The 14849-nt window shown below is 42.3% G+C and overlaps 1 protein-coding gene across 10 annotated transcripts in view; it reads left to right on the forward strand.

Annotated features, from left to right (window-relative positions):
- zdhhc4 (zinc finger DHHC-type palmitoyltransferase 4) overlaps nt 1–14849 on the forward strand; it is a 35418-nt gene that overhangs the window by 17108 nt on the left and 3461 nt on the right. For 7 of the 10 annotated variants that reach the window (XM_072268349.1, XM_072268350.1, XM_072268347.1 and 4 more), the window contains one exon: nt 1552–1796. In XM_072268349.1, coding sequence (XP_072124450.1) covers nt 1552–1796 — 245 coding nt within the window. Of the gene's footprint in view, nt 1–1551; nt 1797–12129; nt 12245–14849 lie in introns of all 10 variants that reach the window. The other 3 variants (XM_072268343.1, XM_072268352.1, XM_072268344.1) reach the window with 3 other exon arrangements.

Genomic DNA, 14849 nt, shown 5'->3' on the forward strand with positions numbered 1-14849 from the left:
CCTGATGAGGTTGTGTTTATGGACCAAGAGAGCTCCTCAGTAATGTACATCCCCAAAAACTTGAAACTGGAGACCTTTTCCACTGCCTCCCCATTAATGAATAGTGGGGCTTGTCTGGGGCCTCTTACCTTCCTGAATTCAATTATCATTTCGAATTGAACCTATTTAACTGATATCTTACATGTGCTTGCTATTTTGTAAGTGCTGTGTGTGCTTCGTGCAGTGTGACTGTTGGTACCGTGCTTTGCACTGTGGTCCCAGAGTAACGCTGTCTTGTTTGGCTGTTTTCATGGGTATTCATCTATGATTGAATGACAATTAAACTTGAATTTCATTGAATGTCTTCATCAATTCTGACAAACCGACAAAGGTTTTTAGAATTTGACAGGTTTCCCAATGTATTGCAGTTGTTTTGTCTACACAGGGGTCCAAATGGGACAAAAGGATGAGAAACAAGGGCATAGTGTCATATAGCACAGAAACTGATCATTAGGCCTGCATCCATACCAACATTAAGCACCATTTACTCCTCTACCATCTAATTCTCATTACATTCTCATCAACTGTCCCATATCGTACCACCCTCCAACACAAGCAATTAAGAGTGGTCAGTTAACCTACAAGCTGCATGCCATTGGACTATGAGAGGAAAGCTACACAATCACGGAAGGTAATGCATACTCACACACACAGCACTGTAGTCAGAAATGAACCTGGGTCACTGGCACTGTGAGGCAGCAGCTCTACGAACTGTACCACCCTAAAAAATGTTGATTTAAGTTCGGCAACACAGTCAGTAAAAATATAAGAATATTACTTAAAAGGCTTGGCTAAACTGGCAAAGATTTTTTTTTATTTCATCTTAATTTTGAAATCTGTCAAACAGAAAGAGCCCTGGATGTTGCCCATTAAGGTACAATGTGTGTAGAAGGAAGTCTTCCATTTACATATTGTCCTTTTTGAAACTCAAAAGAACCATTAAATAAAGCAACAATGGTAAATGTCTTCCAAGTACCTCATTTGATGCATTTGGACACTAATGCTGAGATACTTGCTGAGATTTTGAGACCAAGAGATTGTTTCTCTCATAAGAGTTAATTCATAATGACTACAGTTGCAGCCTCTCTCCAGGAGCTCACCAGAACAGCTGATCCCCAGAGATGTTGGCAATTTAATAACAAGTCCAAGTAATACAGCAGGCCAGGCAGCATTTCTAGGAAGAGGTACAGTCGACGTTTCGGGCCGAGATCTCTTACTAGCTCTTCTTTCAGTTAGTCCTGACGAAGGGTCTCGGCCCGAAACGTCGACTGTACCTCTTCCTAGAGATGCTGCCTGGCCTGCTGCATTACTTGAATTTCCAGCATCTGCAGAATTCCTCGTAATAACAAGTCCAGTACAGTTCTCCCCAATGGCTTGATATTTGCTGAGGACTCAAGTTAATTTCATACAGGAGATGCAAAAAGGCAAAGACAAAAGACATCCAACCCATGTGGATTGAAGCTGAAAATGGCTTCAGGAGTAAATATAATTATTTTCTTTTCTCTTTCCCAGGACTGTGCAACTGCTGTGTCCATCGATTTGACCACCATTGTGTCTGGGTGAATAACTGCATTGGGGCATTAAACATACGTTACTTCCTATTCTACCTGGTAACCCTCTCTGGGATGGCTGCTGCAGTGGCAACAATGACATTAAGATTCCTTGTTCGAGTGGCATTGATGTCTAATTTACCTCAGGCCATGTATGTAAATGCTGAGGGTGAAGATGTACCTGTTGGCATTCTGTTTATAGTCCAGGTAGGGAAACAGCTTTTCTGTTGTTGTCTGGGTCTTTGCAAATGCTGTGACCTTTCAGAATCCATGCAGTGCTGAAAAGTTGTTAGCTACTTGCTATTTACTCATATACATTATTTACTGGAAAATACAATTTGAACTGTGGGGGTTAAGCCTTTGAACATTGATCTGAGTGAAACGTCCACCAAATCTCAGGTGTAACCCTGAGAAATGTTTCACTTACTTAGAGACCATATTGGATTCAACATGAATCAGACCTCTGCATCTGCTGTCTAAGAGGGTAAGGCACAAAAAGTAGACACAAGTTACATCAAGGTAATACAAAGTACAAAGTAAATTTATTATCAAAGTACATATACTGTATGTCACCATATACAACCCTGAGATTTATTTACTTATGGCATACAGTAAATCCAAAAAACACAATAAAATCAATCAAAGACCACACCTAACAGGCTAACAAACTCTGCAAATACAAAAGAAAAAAAAAGTCCTGTTATTAATGTTATAAAGTCATGTAACCAAGAAATGGGGACATCAGCATTCGACAATCATGTCCATCTACACCAATGTTATTTGCCTCCATTAGGACCATATCTTTCTGTGTCTTACCTATTTAATCAGATTCCATCAACTCTGGCAACATGTTCCATGTATCAACTGTTCTCTGAATCACTATTTTATTTGGACAATCAAAACAGCATCATGACAACCCAACATCTTTCAAGAATCATTAGATACTGTAATGTTCCCAGAGGACTGGAAAATTGCAAATCTCACTTTACTCTTTAAGAAGAGAGAGAGGCAAAAGACTGAAAATTATAGGCCGGTTAGCCTGATGTCAGTTGTTGATAAGATGTTATTAAAGATGAGGCTTTTAGATACTTAGAGGCACATGATAAAGCAGACCAAAATCGGTATGGTTTCTTTCAGAGAAATGTTACCTGACAAACCTGTTGGATTTCTTTGAGGAAGTAACAGGCAGAATAGATATGGAGAGCCTGTGGATGTTCTGTACTCGGATTTTTGGAAGGCTTTTGACAAGTTGCCACACATGAAGTTGCTAAACAAGAAAAGAGCCCATGGTATTGCAGGAAAGATACTAGCTTGGATAAAAAATTGACTAACTGACAGTAGGCAAAGTCTGGGAATAAAGGGGCCTCTTTTGGTTGGCTGCCAGTGACTTCAGGTATTAGTGTTGGGACTGCTTCTTTTCACTTTGGATGTCAATGATTTGGTTGACCAAATTGATGGCTTTGTGGCCAAGTTTGCGGATGATACAAACATAGGTGGAGGGGTAGGTAGTGTTGAGAAAGCAAGGAGTCTGCAGAAGGACTTAGACAGATTAGGAGAATAGGCAAAGAAGTGGCAGGTGGATTATAGTGCAGGGAAGTGTACTTTGGTAAAAGGAATAAAGGTATAGACTATTTTCTAAAAGGGGAGAAAATTCAAAAATCAGAGTTGCAAAGGGATTTGGGGGTGCTTTTGCAGGATTCCCTAAAGGTTAACTTGCAGTTTGAGTCAGTGGTAAGAAAGACAAATGCAATGTTAGCATTTATTTTGAGAAGACTAGAATATAAGTGCAAAGATGTAATGTTTAGATCACACTTGGAGTGTTGGGCCCTTTATCTATGAAAGGATCTGCTGCCATTGGAGAAGATCCAAAGGAGGTGCACGAGAATGATCCTGAGAATGGCAGGTTAACGTATGAGGAGCATTTGATAACCCTGGGCTCGTACTTGCTGGATTGTAAAAGAATGAGGAGAGATCTCATTGAAACCTATCAGATATTGAAAGGCCTAGTTAGAGTGGATGTGAAGAAGATATTCCTTATAGTGGGGTGGGGGGATCTAGGACCAGAGGGCACAACCTCAGAATAGAGGGATGTCACTTTAGAACAGAGAGGATGAGTGATTTCTTTAGCCAGAGGGTGGTGAATCTGTGGAATTCACTGGCATAGACGGCTAAGGAGGCCAGGTCATTGGGTATATTTAAAGTGGAGGCTGATAGGTTCTTGATTAGTCAGGGCATTTAAGGTTGTGGAGAGAAGACAGGATAATGGGGTTGAAATGACATACAACTGTGAGCTTGGGGTGGTCACTGAGTGCATAATGAAATAGTTGTCCCGTCTGCACTGGTCTCACATGTGGAGAAGGCTACATTGCAATCACCAAATGCATAGAACACTACAGCACAGAAATGGGCCTTTCATCCCTTCTAGTCTGTGCTGAACTGTTAATCTGCCTACTCCCATCAACCTGCATCTGGACCATAGCGCTCCATATCCCTACCACCATGTACCTACGAAATTTCTCTTAAACGTTGAAATCAAACCATGTCCACCACTTGCACTAGCAACTTGTTCTACACTCTCACCACCCTCTGAGTGAAAAGGTTTCCCCTCATGTTACCCTTAAACGTTTTACCTTTCACCCTTAACCCTTGACTTCTTGTTAATGTCTCACCCAACAGTGCAAAAAGCCTGCTTGCATTTACCCTATCTATACCCCTTGTAATTCTGTATACTTCTATCAAATCTTTCCTCAATCTTCTATGTTCTAGGGAGTAAAGTCCTAACCTATTCAAACTTTCCCTATAACTCGGGTCCTCCAGCCCCAGCAACATCTTGTAGATTTTCTCTGCATTCTTTCAATCTTGTTTATATCTTTCCTGTAGGTAGATGAGAAGAACTGCACACAATATTCCAATTTAGGCCTCACCAACATCTTGTACACTTTCAAGATAACATCCCAACTCCTGTACTCATTTGATTTGTGAAGGCCAATGTGCCAAAAGCTTCTTTACGACCCTAACTCTCTGTGACACCACTTTCAAGGAATTATGGATTTGTATTCTCAGATCCCTCTGTTCTACCGCACTCCTCACTGCCCTACTGCTCGCTGTGTAAGACCTTTGGTACCCTTGTTGGTTCTCCCAAAGTGTAACACCTCACATTGGTCTGCATTAAATTCCATCTGCCATTTTGCGGCTTATTTTTCCAGCTGTCCAGATCCCTCTGCAAGCTATGATAGTCATACTTGCTGTCCTACAATCTTGGTGTCATCCACAAATTTTTATGATCCAGTTTTGATATTGTCATTTAAAGTTAAATTGGATAGCTATATGGACAGGAAAGGAATGGAAGGTTGTGGGCTGAGTGCAGGTCGGTGGGACTAGGTGAGAGTAAGTATTCGGCAGGGACTAGAAGGGCCGAGATGGCCTGTTTCCATGCTGTAATTGTTATGTGGTTATATTATATGGTTTACCACATTATCATCCAGATCATTGATATAGACGACAAACAACAATGGACCGAGCAACAATCCCTGCAGTACACCACTAATCACAGGTCTTGGGTCAAAGAAGCAACTACTCTTTTGCTTCTCCCACAAAGTAAATGTCTAATCCAATTTTCTACCTCATCTTGAGTGTCAGGCGACTGAACCTTCCTGACCAACCTCTCATGTGGGATCTTTTCAAATGCCTCGCTAAAGTCCATATAGGCAACATTCACTGGCTTGCCTTCATCGAATTTCCTGGTAATTTCCTTGAAAAACTCTGTAATATTGGTTAGACATGACCTACCACACACAAAGCCATGTTGACTATCCTTAATCAGTCTGTGTCTATCCAAATAATTATATACCCAGCCCCTTAGAATACATCTCAATAACTTTCCTACTTCTTAGAGCCTATCTTAAACTTTGTTGTTTAAGATAGCTATCAACATTAGCTATTCCCCAATCCTCGGGCACCTCACCTGTGACTAAGGATGTTTTAAATACCTCTACTAACGCCCCTGCAGTAGCCTCCCACAGGGTCCGAGGGACCACCTTGTCAGGCCCTCGGGATTTATCCACTCTAATTTGCCTCAAGACAGCAAACACCTCCTCTGCATGCTGTAGGGTCCATAATTACGCTGCTGCTTTGCTTCACTTCTATAGACTCTGTGTCTGTCTCCCAAGTAAATACAGGTGCAAAATAGCCATTTAAGATCTCCCCCATCTCTTTCAAATCCACACATAGATTACTACTCTGAGCTTCCAGAGGAACAATTTTGTCTCTTGCTATATTTTTTAATATATTTTTGTAGAGATTCTTAAGATTCTCCTTCCACCCTGTCTGCTAGAGCAATCTCATGCTTTCTTTTAGCTCCCCCGATTTTCTTCCTAAGTGTTCTCTTGCATTTCTTGTACTCCTCAAGTACCTCATTGTTCCTTCCTGCCTATACCTGCTATGCACCTCCTTCTTTTCTTAAATTGGGGCTCAATATCACCAAAAACCAAGGTTCCATCAATCTGTTATTCTGACAGGTTCTAAAAATTTCACTTTGGAAGGCTTCCCACTTACAGCCTTTGCCTTATGCCTTTGCCAGAAAACAGCATGTCCCAATCCACACTTCCCGCATCCTTTCTGATACCATCAAAATTGGTCTTTCTCTAATTTAGCATCTCAACCTGAGGATCAGACCAATCATTTTACAAAATTACCTTGAAACTAATAGCATGATGATCACTAGATGCGAAGTATTCCCCCACATAAACTTCTGTCACCCACTCTGTCTCATTCACTAATAAGAGGTCAAGTATTACACTCTCTCTAGTTGGGACTTTTATGTACTGCCTAAGGAAACTGTCCTGAACACATTTGACAAACTCTTTCCCATCCAGCTCTTTTACAGTAAGGGAGTCCCAGACAACGTGTGGAAAATTAAAAATCACCAACTATCACAACCTTATGTTTCTAGAAAAAATCTGTTAATCCAAATAATTGGCTTGGATGGAAGGTTTATGAACATCTATCTCCACAACTACTGCTCTATGTGTTCTGGTGCTCTAGTTTCCATCTCCCTGCAGCTCAAATTTAATCCTCCCCCCTGTGCAGCACTAGCAAACCTTCCCTCTAGTATGTTAATCCCCCTCTAGTTCAGATGAAAACTGCCCTTTCTGTGCAGGTCCCACCTTCCATGGAAAAGGACCAAATGATCCAAAAATCTGAAGCCCTTGCTCCTGAGCCACCTCCTTAGCCACATGTCAAAATGTACGATCTTCCAATTTCTGGCCTCACTAGCATGTGGCACAGTGATGATCCTGATATTACAACCCTGGAGGTCCCGTCCTTTAAGTTAGCACCCAAGTCCCTGAACTCACTTTGCAGGACCTTGACATCGCTCCTTCCCATGTCATTGGGTGATGAGATGATCATGACCTCTGGCTGCTCACCCTCCAACTTAAGGATGCCGTGGACTCGATCCAAGATGTCCCTGACCCTGGCACCCAGAAGGCAACATGCCATCCGGGAAACTCATTCTCATCCACAGAACCTCCTATTCCCCTAACCAACTAATTCCCTTATTACTATAGCTCACCTCTAGTCCATCCTTCCCTCATGAGCCACAGAGCCAGGCTCAGTGACAGAGACCTGACCCTATCCCAATCATAACCCTCCAGCAACTGTTTCCAACCTTCAATCTCTCTTCATCCAAGCTTGCTCCATCTGCCTTTCCTTATCTGTGTGTGTGTGTGTATAGTTTTTCTTTGATTCTATTGTGTTCTTTGTCTCAACTCTAAATGGTCACAAGAAAATTAATCTCAGGGTAGTATATGGTGATATGTACTTTGAAGAATTTTTTTCCCTCTCTGTCTGCCTCTATCTTCCAACTCCATCCTGCTCTGCTCCCCTCTCCAGTACAATCTGCATGACACTGTACACCTTCCAAAGTTCACTTCTCCCCTTTTACTTTCTATGTTGGCTATCTTGCTTCACCACTCTCAGTTTTGATGTAGGATTTTGACCTGAAACTTGAAAAATTCCTTACTGCTTGTATTGATACTGCACAATCCACTGAGTTCCTACAGCAGATTGTTTGTTGCTCCAGATTACAACATTTGCAGTCTCTTGCGTCTGTAAGATCTGAATACAGATGCACAAATTACTGAAAGTAGTCATACAGATTCAAGACCATTAACTCTAGTGCATGTTTTTCTATCTAGATGGAAAGAACTGAAAACTAATACAAAAATTGCTTTAATCACAGTAATAAAATTCTGCACATCATGTTTTAAGAGGACGAACACAATAAAAATTTGCATTAATGATACCAGAATGTTAAATTTTGCCTTTCAAGAAGGGATAAACTGATGAAGAAACAGCATGAAAGGAGGCCTAATAGAAGTTTTTACAATTAAAGATATTTTCAGTAAAATAGAGAAGAGTAGATCCAGTATTGCCGTGTGACAGAGGCCAACCATTTAAGATTAATTTATTAGTGACAAAGGGGAAGTTACTGTAAGAAGAAGAATTTCCAGTCATGGTGGAGATATTTGAGTTGCTCCTACCTGGCGAGTTGTTGAGGTGAATAGCTTTTAAAGGCAACAAACAATGGAGAAGGAGCATTAAATGAAAAGTTTAATGAGCAGGCAAGGTTGGACTGAATAGCCTGTTGCTGTTTCATACATTGAATCTTCTTCCTGTAATATCTTTGTGGATATTATGAATTTGTTATACAGTGACCTACATGAGTAATTGATTTCTTCTGGATACTTTTGAACTTGCTAAACTAGTATACGATTGCAGGTTTGTTCTTATACTGGAATTGAACAAAACTTGTTAACGTTCGGCAATTAGCTTATTCAAGTACCGGAAATATGATCAGCATTCCTGCATGAAGTTTAATATGTAGTGATTCAGTGAAAGTTTTTATTTACTTTTTATTTTTGGAATTTAACATTTCTAATCCTTTGCAGAGGGATCTCTATCCCGGTCCCACAACTTTTGATTGTTCTACTTGGTTTTATCATTTGATTTCATCATTTTGTGTAGTTATAGACCAGTAAGTCTCAAGTCAGTAGTGGGTAAACTATTGTTAGAGACAGGATTTACGAGCATTTGCAAAAGCGTGGATTGAACAGGGATAGTCAGCATGGCTTTGTGAGGGGCAGGTCATGCCTCACAAGCCTATTTGAATTATTTGTGGAGGTGAGAAAACATATCAATGAAGGCAGAACAGTGGCAGTATTGTATATGGAGTTTTAGTGAGACATTTGATAAGGTTCCCCATGGTAGGCTCATTCAGAAAGTCAGGAGGCGGAGGATCCAGTGTCACTTGACTGTGTGGATTCAGAATTGGTTTGCCCACAAAAGGCAGAGGGTGGTAGTACATGGAGCGTATTCTACCTGGAGGTCGATGACCAGTGGTTTTCTGCAGAGATCTGTTCTGGGATCCCTGCTGTTCCTGATTTTTATAAATGACTTGGTTGAAGAAGTGTAAGGGTAGGTTAGTAAGTTTGCAGATGACATGAAGGTTAGTGTTGTTGTGGATAGTGTAGATTGTAGAAGGCTGTCATGTGTGACAATGGGATATTGATGGGATGCAGAGCTGGAGTGAGAAGTGGAGTTCAGTATGGAAAAGTGTGAAGCAATTCACTTTGGAAGATTGAACTTGAAAGCAGAATACAGGGTTAATGGCAGGATTCTTAGCAATGTGGAGGAACAGAGGGATCTTGGGGTCCACATCATCTATCAAATTTGCAGCATAAGTTTGACAATTAAGAAGGCACATGGACTTTCATTCTGGAGCTGCAAGGTTAGACCACACATGGAATATTTTGTTCAGTTTACATATTGCCAAAGGCAGATGTTAAAGCAAGCACTTGATGTATTAAGTGGTGTGATTAACAACAAAAAACAACCTACTCCGACACCTTTCAGATCATTGCCCGAAACTTCAATCAAGTTTACTTGAAGAAATCTCTGCCCAGTTATCACCGACATGGCACCTGCAGCACCAGGGTCCCAACACACCCAACTACTACCACAGTACCATCATGACGGTCTGCTGTTCCAAACCTATACCACATTTCGGGAAATCTGATTATCTGACTGTCCTCCTCCTACTTGCATACAGGCAGAAAGAGCAAGAGCAACAAAGAGGGGGTCACGGGAGGCAGAGAAATGGCTACAGGATCACTTTGAGTCAGTCAGTGGACTGGGATCAAATATGCCACAGTTGTCACAGACTTTATTAAAGTCAATTGTGGACAAGTGTGTCCCACAAAATCATTCAGAATCTGCCCCATCCAGAAGTCCTGGGTGAATCAAGAGAGGTGCAACATGCTGAGGGCCAGGCCTTAAATATACCCATGAACTTGGCCTCCACCGCAGTCTGTAGCAGAGCATTCCACAGATTCGCTACTCTCTGGCTCAAAAAATCCCTCCTTAACTCTGTTCTAAAAGTTGCCCCTCAGTTTGAGGCTGTGCCCTCTAGTTCTGTATATCCCCACCTTAGGAAGCATTCTCTCCATATCCATCCTATCTAATCCTTTCAACATTCAGTAGGTTTCAATGAGATCCCGCCCCCCCCCCATTCTTCTAAATTCCAGTGAGTACAAGCCCAAAGCTGCCAAATGCTCCTCATATGTTAACCAGAATCATCATCATGAACCTCCTCTGGACTCTCGCCAATGGCAACACATCCTTTCTGAGATTTGGGACCCAAAACAGTTGACAGTACTCTACAAGTGCGACCTGACTAGTATCTTATAAAGCCTCAACATTATGGAAACATAGAAAATAGGTGCAGGAGTAGGCCATTCGGCCCTTCGAGCCTGCACCGACATTTATTATGATCATGGCTGATCATCCAACTCAGAACCCTGCACCAGCCTTCCCTCCCTACCCCCTGATCCCCATAGCCACAAGGGCCATATCTAACTCCCTCTTAAACATAGCCAATGAACTGGCCTCAACTGTTTCCTGTGGCAGAGAATTCCACAGATTCACCACTCTCTGTGTGAAGAAGTTTTTCCTAATCTCAGTCATAAAAGGCTTCCCCTTTATCCTGAAACTGTGACCCCTCGTTCTGGACTTCCCCAACATCGGGAACAATCTTCCTGCATCTAGCCTGTCCAATCCCTTTAGGATTTTATACATTTCAATCAGATCCCCCCGCATTCTTCTAAATTCCAGTGAGTACAGGGCCAAAGTTGCCAAATGCTCCTCATATGTTAACTTCTTCATTCCTGGAATCATCCTCATGAACCTCCTCTGAACTCTCTCCAAAGACAAACATCCTTTTTGAGATACGGGGCCCAAAACTGTTGACAATACTCCAAGTGTAGCCTGACTGGTGTCTTATAAAGGCTCAGCATTATTTCCTTGCTTATATATTCTATTCCCCTTGAAATAAATGCCAACATTGCATTTGCTGCCTTTACCACAGACTCAACCTGTAAATTAACGTTCTGGGAGTCTTGCAAGAAGACTCCTAATTGCACCTCTGTTGTATGAATTTTCTCCCCATTTAGATAATTGTCTGCACTATTGTTCCTTTTACCAAAATGCATTATCATACATTTCCCAACGCTGTGTTCCATCTGCCACTTTTTTGCCCGTTGTTCCAATTTGTCTAAGTCCTGGTGCAATCATGTTGCTTCCTCAGCACTACCTACTCCTCTACCTGTCTTCATATCATTCGCAAACTTTGCCACAAAGCCATCAATTCCATTGTCTAAATCATTGACAAACAACGTGGCTAAAACCGCTAGTCACAGACAGCCAACCAGAAAAGGCCCCTTTTATTCCCATTCACTGCCTCCTGCCTATCAGCCTGTCAGTGGTGAAGTGCTTTGAGAGGTTGGTGATGAAACATACCGACTCCTGACTGGGGAGTGATTTGGATCTGCTCCAGTTTGCCTACGATCACAACAGATCAACAGCAGATACCATTTTGTTGGCTCTTTGCTTAACCTTGGAACACCTGGACAGTGAAGATGCATACATCAGGACGCTTTTCATTGACTATAACTTGGCATTCAACACTATCATCCTCTCAAAACTAATCCGTAACCTCCAAGACCTTGCCCTCAATACCTCCTTGTGCAACTGGATCCTCAGTTTTATCACTTCTAGACCCCAGTCAGTTTGGATTGGCAACATCTCATTCACAATCGCTATCTGTATAGGTGCACCACAAATGTGTGCTTAGCCCCTGCTGTACTCGCTTTATACTTATGATTGTGAGGATAAGTACAGCTGCAATGCCATAGTTTGCTGACAACACCACTGTTAAAAGCAGTGATGAGTCAACATATAGCTGAGAGATTGTTGTTGTGGCACCATTCAACCAGATTTTCAATCTCTAACTCAATGCCAGCAAAACCAAAGAGCTCATTATTGACTATAGGAGGAGGAAAACAGATGTCTATGAGCCAGTCTGCATCTTGGGATCTGAAGTGGAGAGGGCCAGCAACTTTATATTCCTTAGTGTTATCATTTCAAAGGGTCTATCGGGTCTACTATGTAAGTGCCATTACAAAGACGACCTCTACTTTCTCAGCAGTTTGTGAAGATTTGGCATTATTGGAATGGCCCAGTTTTAGAGTGGGAGGCTTTGGCTCAACATGCTTCGTCGAGAACAGGCTTGACCAAGCACAGATGGAGGTATTGTTCTAGTAAGTTTTTTTTTCTCTTTCTTTGTCTATCAGTACATAGCTAGAATGCGCTGAGAATGAGTCCAGAGTTAGTGGTATGTTCCTTGTGTGAGACGTGGGAACTGTGGAAGACCTCCTGTCTCCTTGATAACTGCATCTGCACAAAGTGCATCAAGCTGCAGCTCCTTTGAGACTATATTAAGGAACTGGAGCTGCAGCTTGATGACCTTCGGAACATGGGAAAATGAAGAGGTGAAAGATTGGAACTATAAGGAGGTAGTCACCCCTTATTTGCAGAAGGAAGGTACCTTGGTGACAGTCAGGAGAGGGAAAGGAAATAGACAGCCAGTGGAGAATGCCTCTGTGACCATTCCCCTCAATAATAAGTATACCATTTTGGATACTGTTTTGGGGGGAGGGGTGAAGGACCTACTGGGGGAAGCCACAGTGACTGCAGGGTCTCTGGCAGGGTCTGGCTCTGTAGCTCAGAAGGGAAAGGGGGGAGGGTGAAGAGGAGTGCAGTAGTGATAGGGGATTTAATGGTTTGAGGAGCAGATAGGAGATTCTGTTGACATGAAAGAGACACCTATATGATATTTTGCCACCCAGGTGCCAGGGTCGGGGATGTCTCAGATCAGGTCCACAGCATTCTAAAGCAGGAGGGTGACCAGCCTGAAGTCCTGGTACATATTAATACCAGTAACATAGGTAGGAAAAGGGAGGAAGTGCTGAAGAGAACTTAGAATTAGATAGAAAGTTGAAAAGCAGGGCCTCTGCGGTAATAATCTCTGGATTGCTGCCTGCACTACGTACCAGTGAGGATAAGAATAGGATGATTTGGCAGATGAATGCAGACTGAGGAATTGGTGCAGGGGGCAGGATTTCAGATTTCTTGATCATTGTGATCTCTTCTAGAGAAGGTATGACCTGTCCAAAAAATGTCGGGTTACACTTGGAACTGAGGGTGACCAGTATCCTTGTGAGCAGGTTTAAACTAATTTAGCAGGGTGATGGGAACCGGAGTGAGAGAGCTGGGGGTGGGACAGTTGGTATATAAGTAGATACAGTGTGTAGTGAGACTGTGAGGAAGGACAGGCTGATGATAAGATAAAATTGCACTCAGTGGAATGAATTGAAATGTAACATGGGGGCAAAATCAAAAAGGGTGATGAATACAGGATTGAAGGTGTTATATTTAAATGCAAGCAGTATAAGAAATAATAGAGTAGCATTCATTTCGAGAGAACCAGATGTAAAAGCAAGCATGTAATGCTGAGACTTTATAAAGCATTGGTCAGACCACACTTGGAGTACTGTGAATAGATTTGGGCCCCTAATCTAAGAAAAGATAAGGTAGCATTAGAGAGAATCCAGAGGAAGGTCACAAGGGAATGAAAGGGTTAATGTACAAGGCGTATTTGATTGCTCCGGGCCCGTACTCACTGGAGTTTAGAAGAATGGGGGTGGTTGGGGAGATCTTGAATGTTGAAAAGCCTAGATAGAGTGGACAAGCAACACACATCAAAGTTGCTGGTGAACGCAGCAGGCCAAGCAGCATCTGTAGGAAGAGGTGCAGTCGACGTTTCAGGCTGAAACGTCGACTGCACCTCTTCCTACAGATGCTGCTTGGCCTGCTGCGTTCACCAGCAACTTTGATGTGTGTTGCTTGAATTTCCAGCATCTGCAGAATTCCTGTTGTTTGCGGCTAGATAGAGTGGATGTGGAGAAGATGATTCCTATAGTGGGCAAGACTAGGATCGGAGGGCGGAGCCTCAGAGTAGAGGGATGTACATTTAGAAGAGATGAGGACAAATTTCTTTAGCCAGTGTTGTAAATCTATTGAATTCATTGCCACTGACAGCTGTGGAGGCCAAGTCATTAATTATATTTAAAGCAGAAATCTCCCCCTCCCCCTCCAACTTTCAAATCCCTTACTCACTCTTCCTTCAGTTAGTCCTGACGAAGGGTCTCGGCCTGAAACGTCGACTGTACCTCTTCCTAGAGATGCTGCCTGGCCTGCTGCGTTCATCAGCAACTTTGATGTGTGTTGCTTAAAGCAGAAATGATAGGTTTTCATTTAGTCAGGATGTCTATAAAGACTGTAACGAAAACCAATTTCCCCCGGGATCAATAAAGTATGACTATGACTATGTCAAAGGTTACAAGAAGGCAGCAAAATGGGGTTGAAAGGGATAATAAATCAACCATGATGGAATGACAGAGTAGACTTGATGGGCTGAATAGCCTAATGCTGCTCATATGTCTTGTGTCATCTAAAACTTTGAACAACTTCTATAGATGCTCAGTGAAGAGTATACCAACTAGTTGCATCATAGCCTGGTGTGGAAACACCAATGGCCTTGAATGGAAACGTCTGTAAAAATAGTGGATACATCCCAGTCCATCACAGGTAAAGCCTTCCCCATCATTGAGCACATCTACAGGGAGTGTTGTTGCAGGAAAGCAACATCCATCATCAGGGACCCCCACCATCTAGCCCATGCTCCCCCCCCCCGTTCCTCAAGGAGGTACAGGAGTCAGAGGAGACAATTTCACTCACCCAAACACTGAACTGATTCCATAACCCATGTCAAACAAGAGAAAATCTGCAGATGCTGGAAATTCA

This window comes from Mobula birostris, chromosome 9, assembly GCF_030028105.1.
Source record: "Mobula birostris isolate sMobBir1 chromosome 9, sMobBir1.hap1, whole genome shotgun sequence".
Classification (NCBI taxonomy): Eukaryota; Metazoa; Chordata; class Chondrichthyes; order Myliobatiformes; family Myliobatidae; genus Mobula; species Mobula birostris.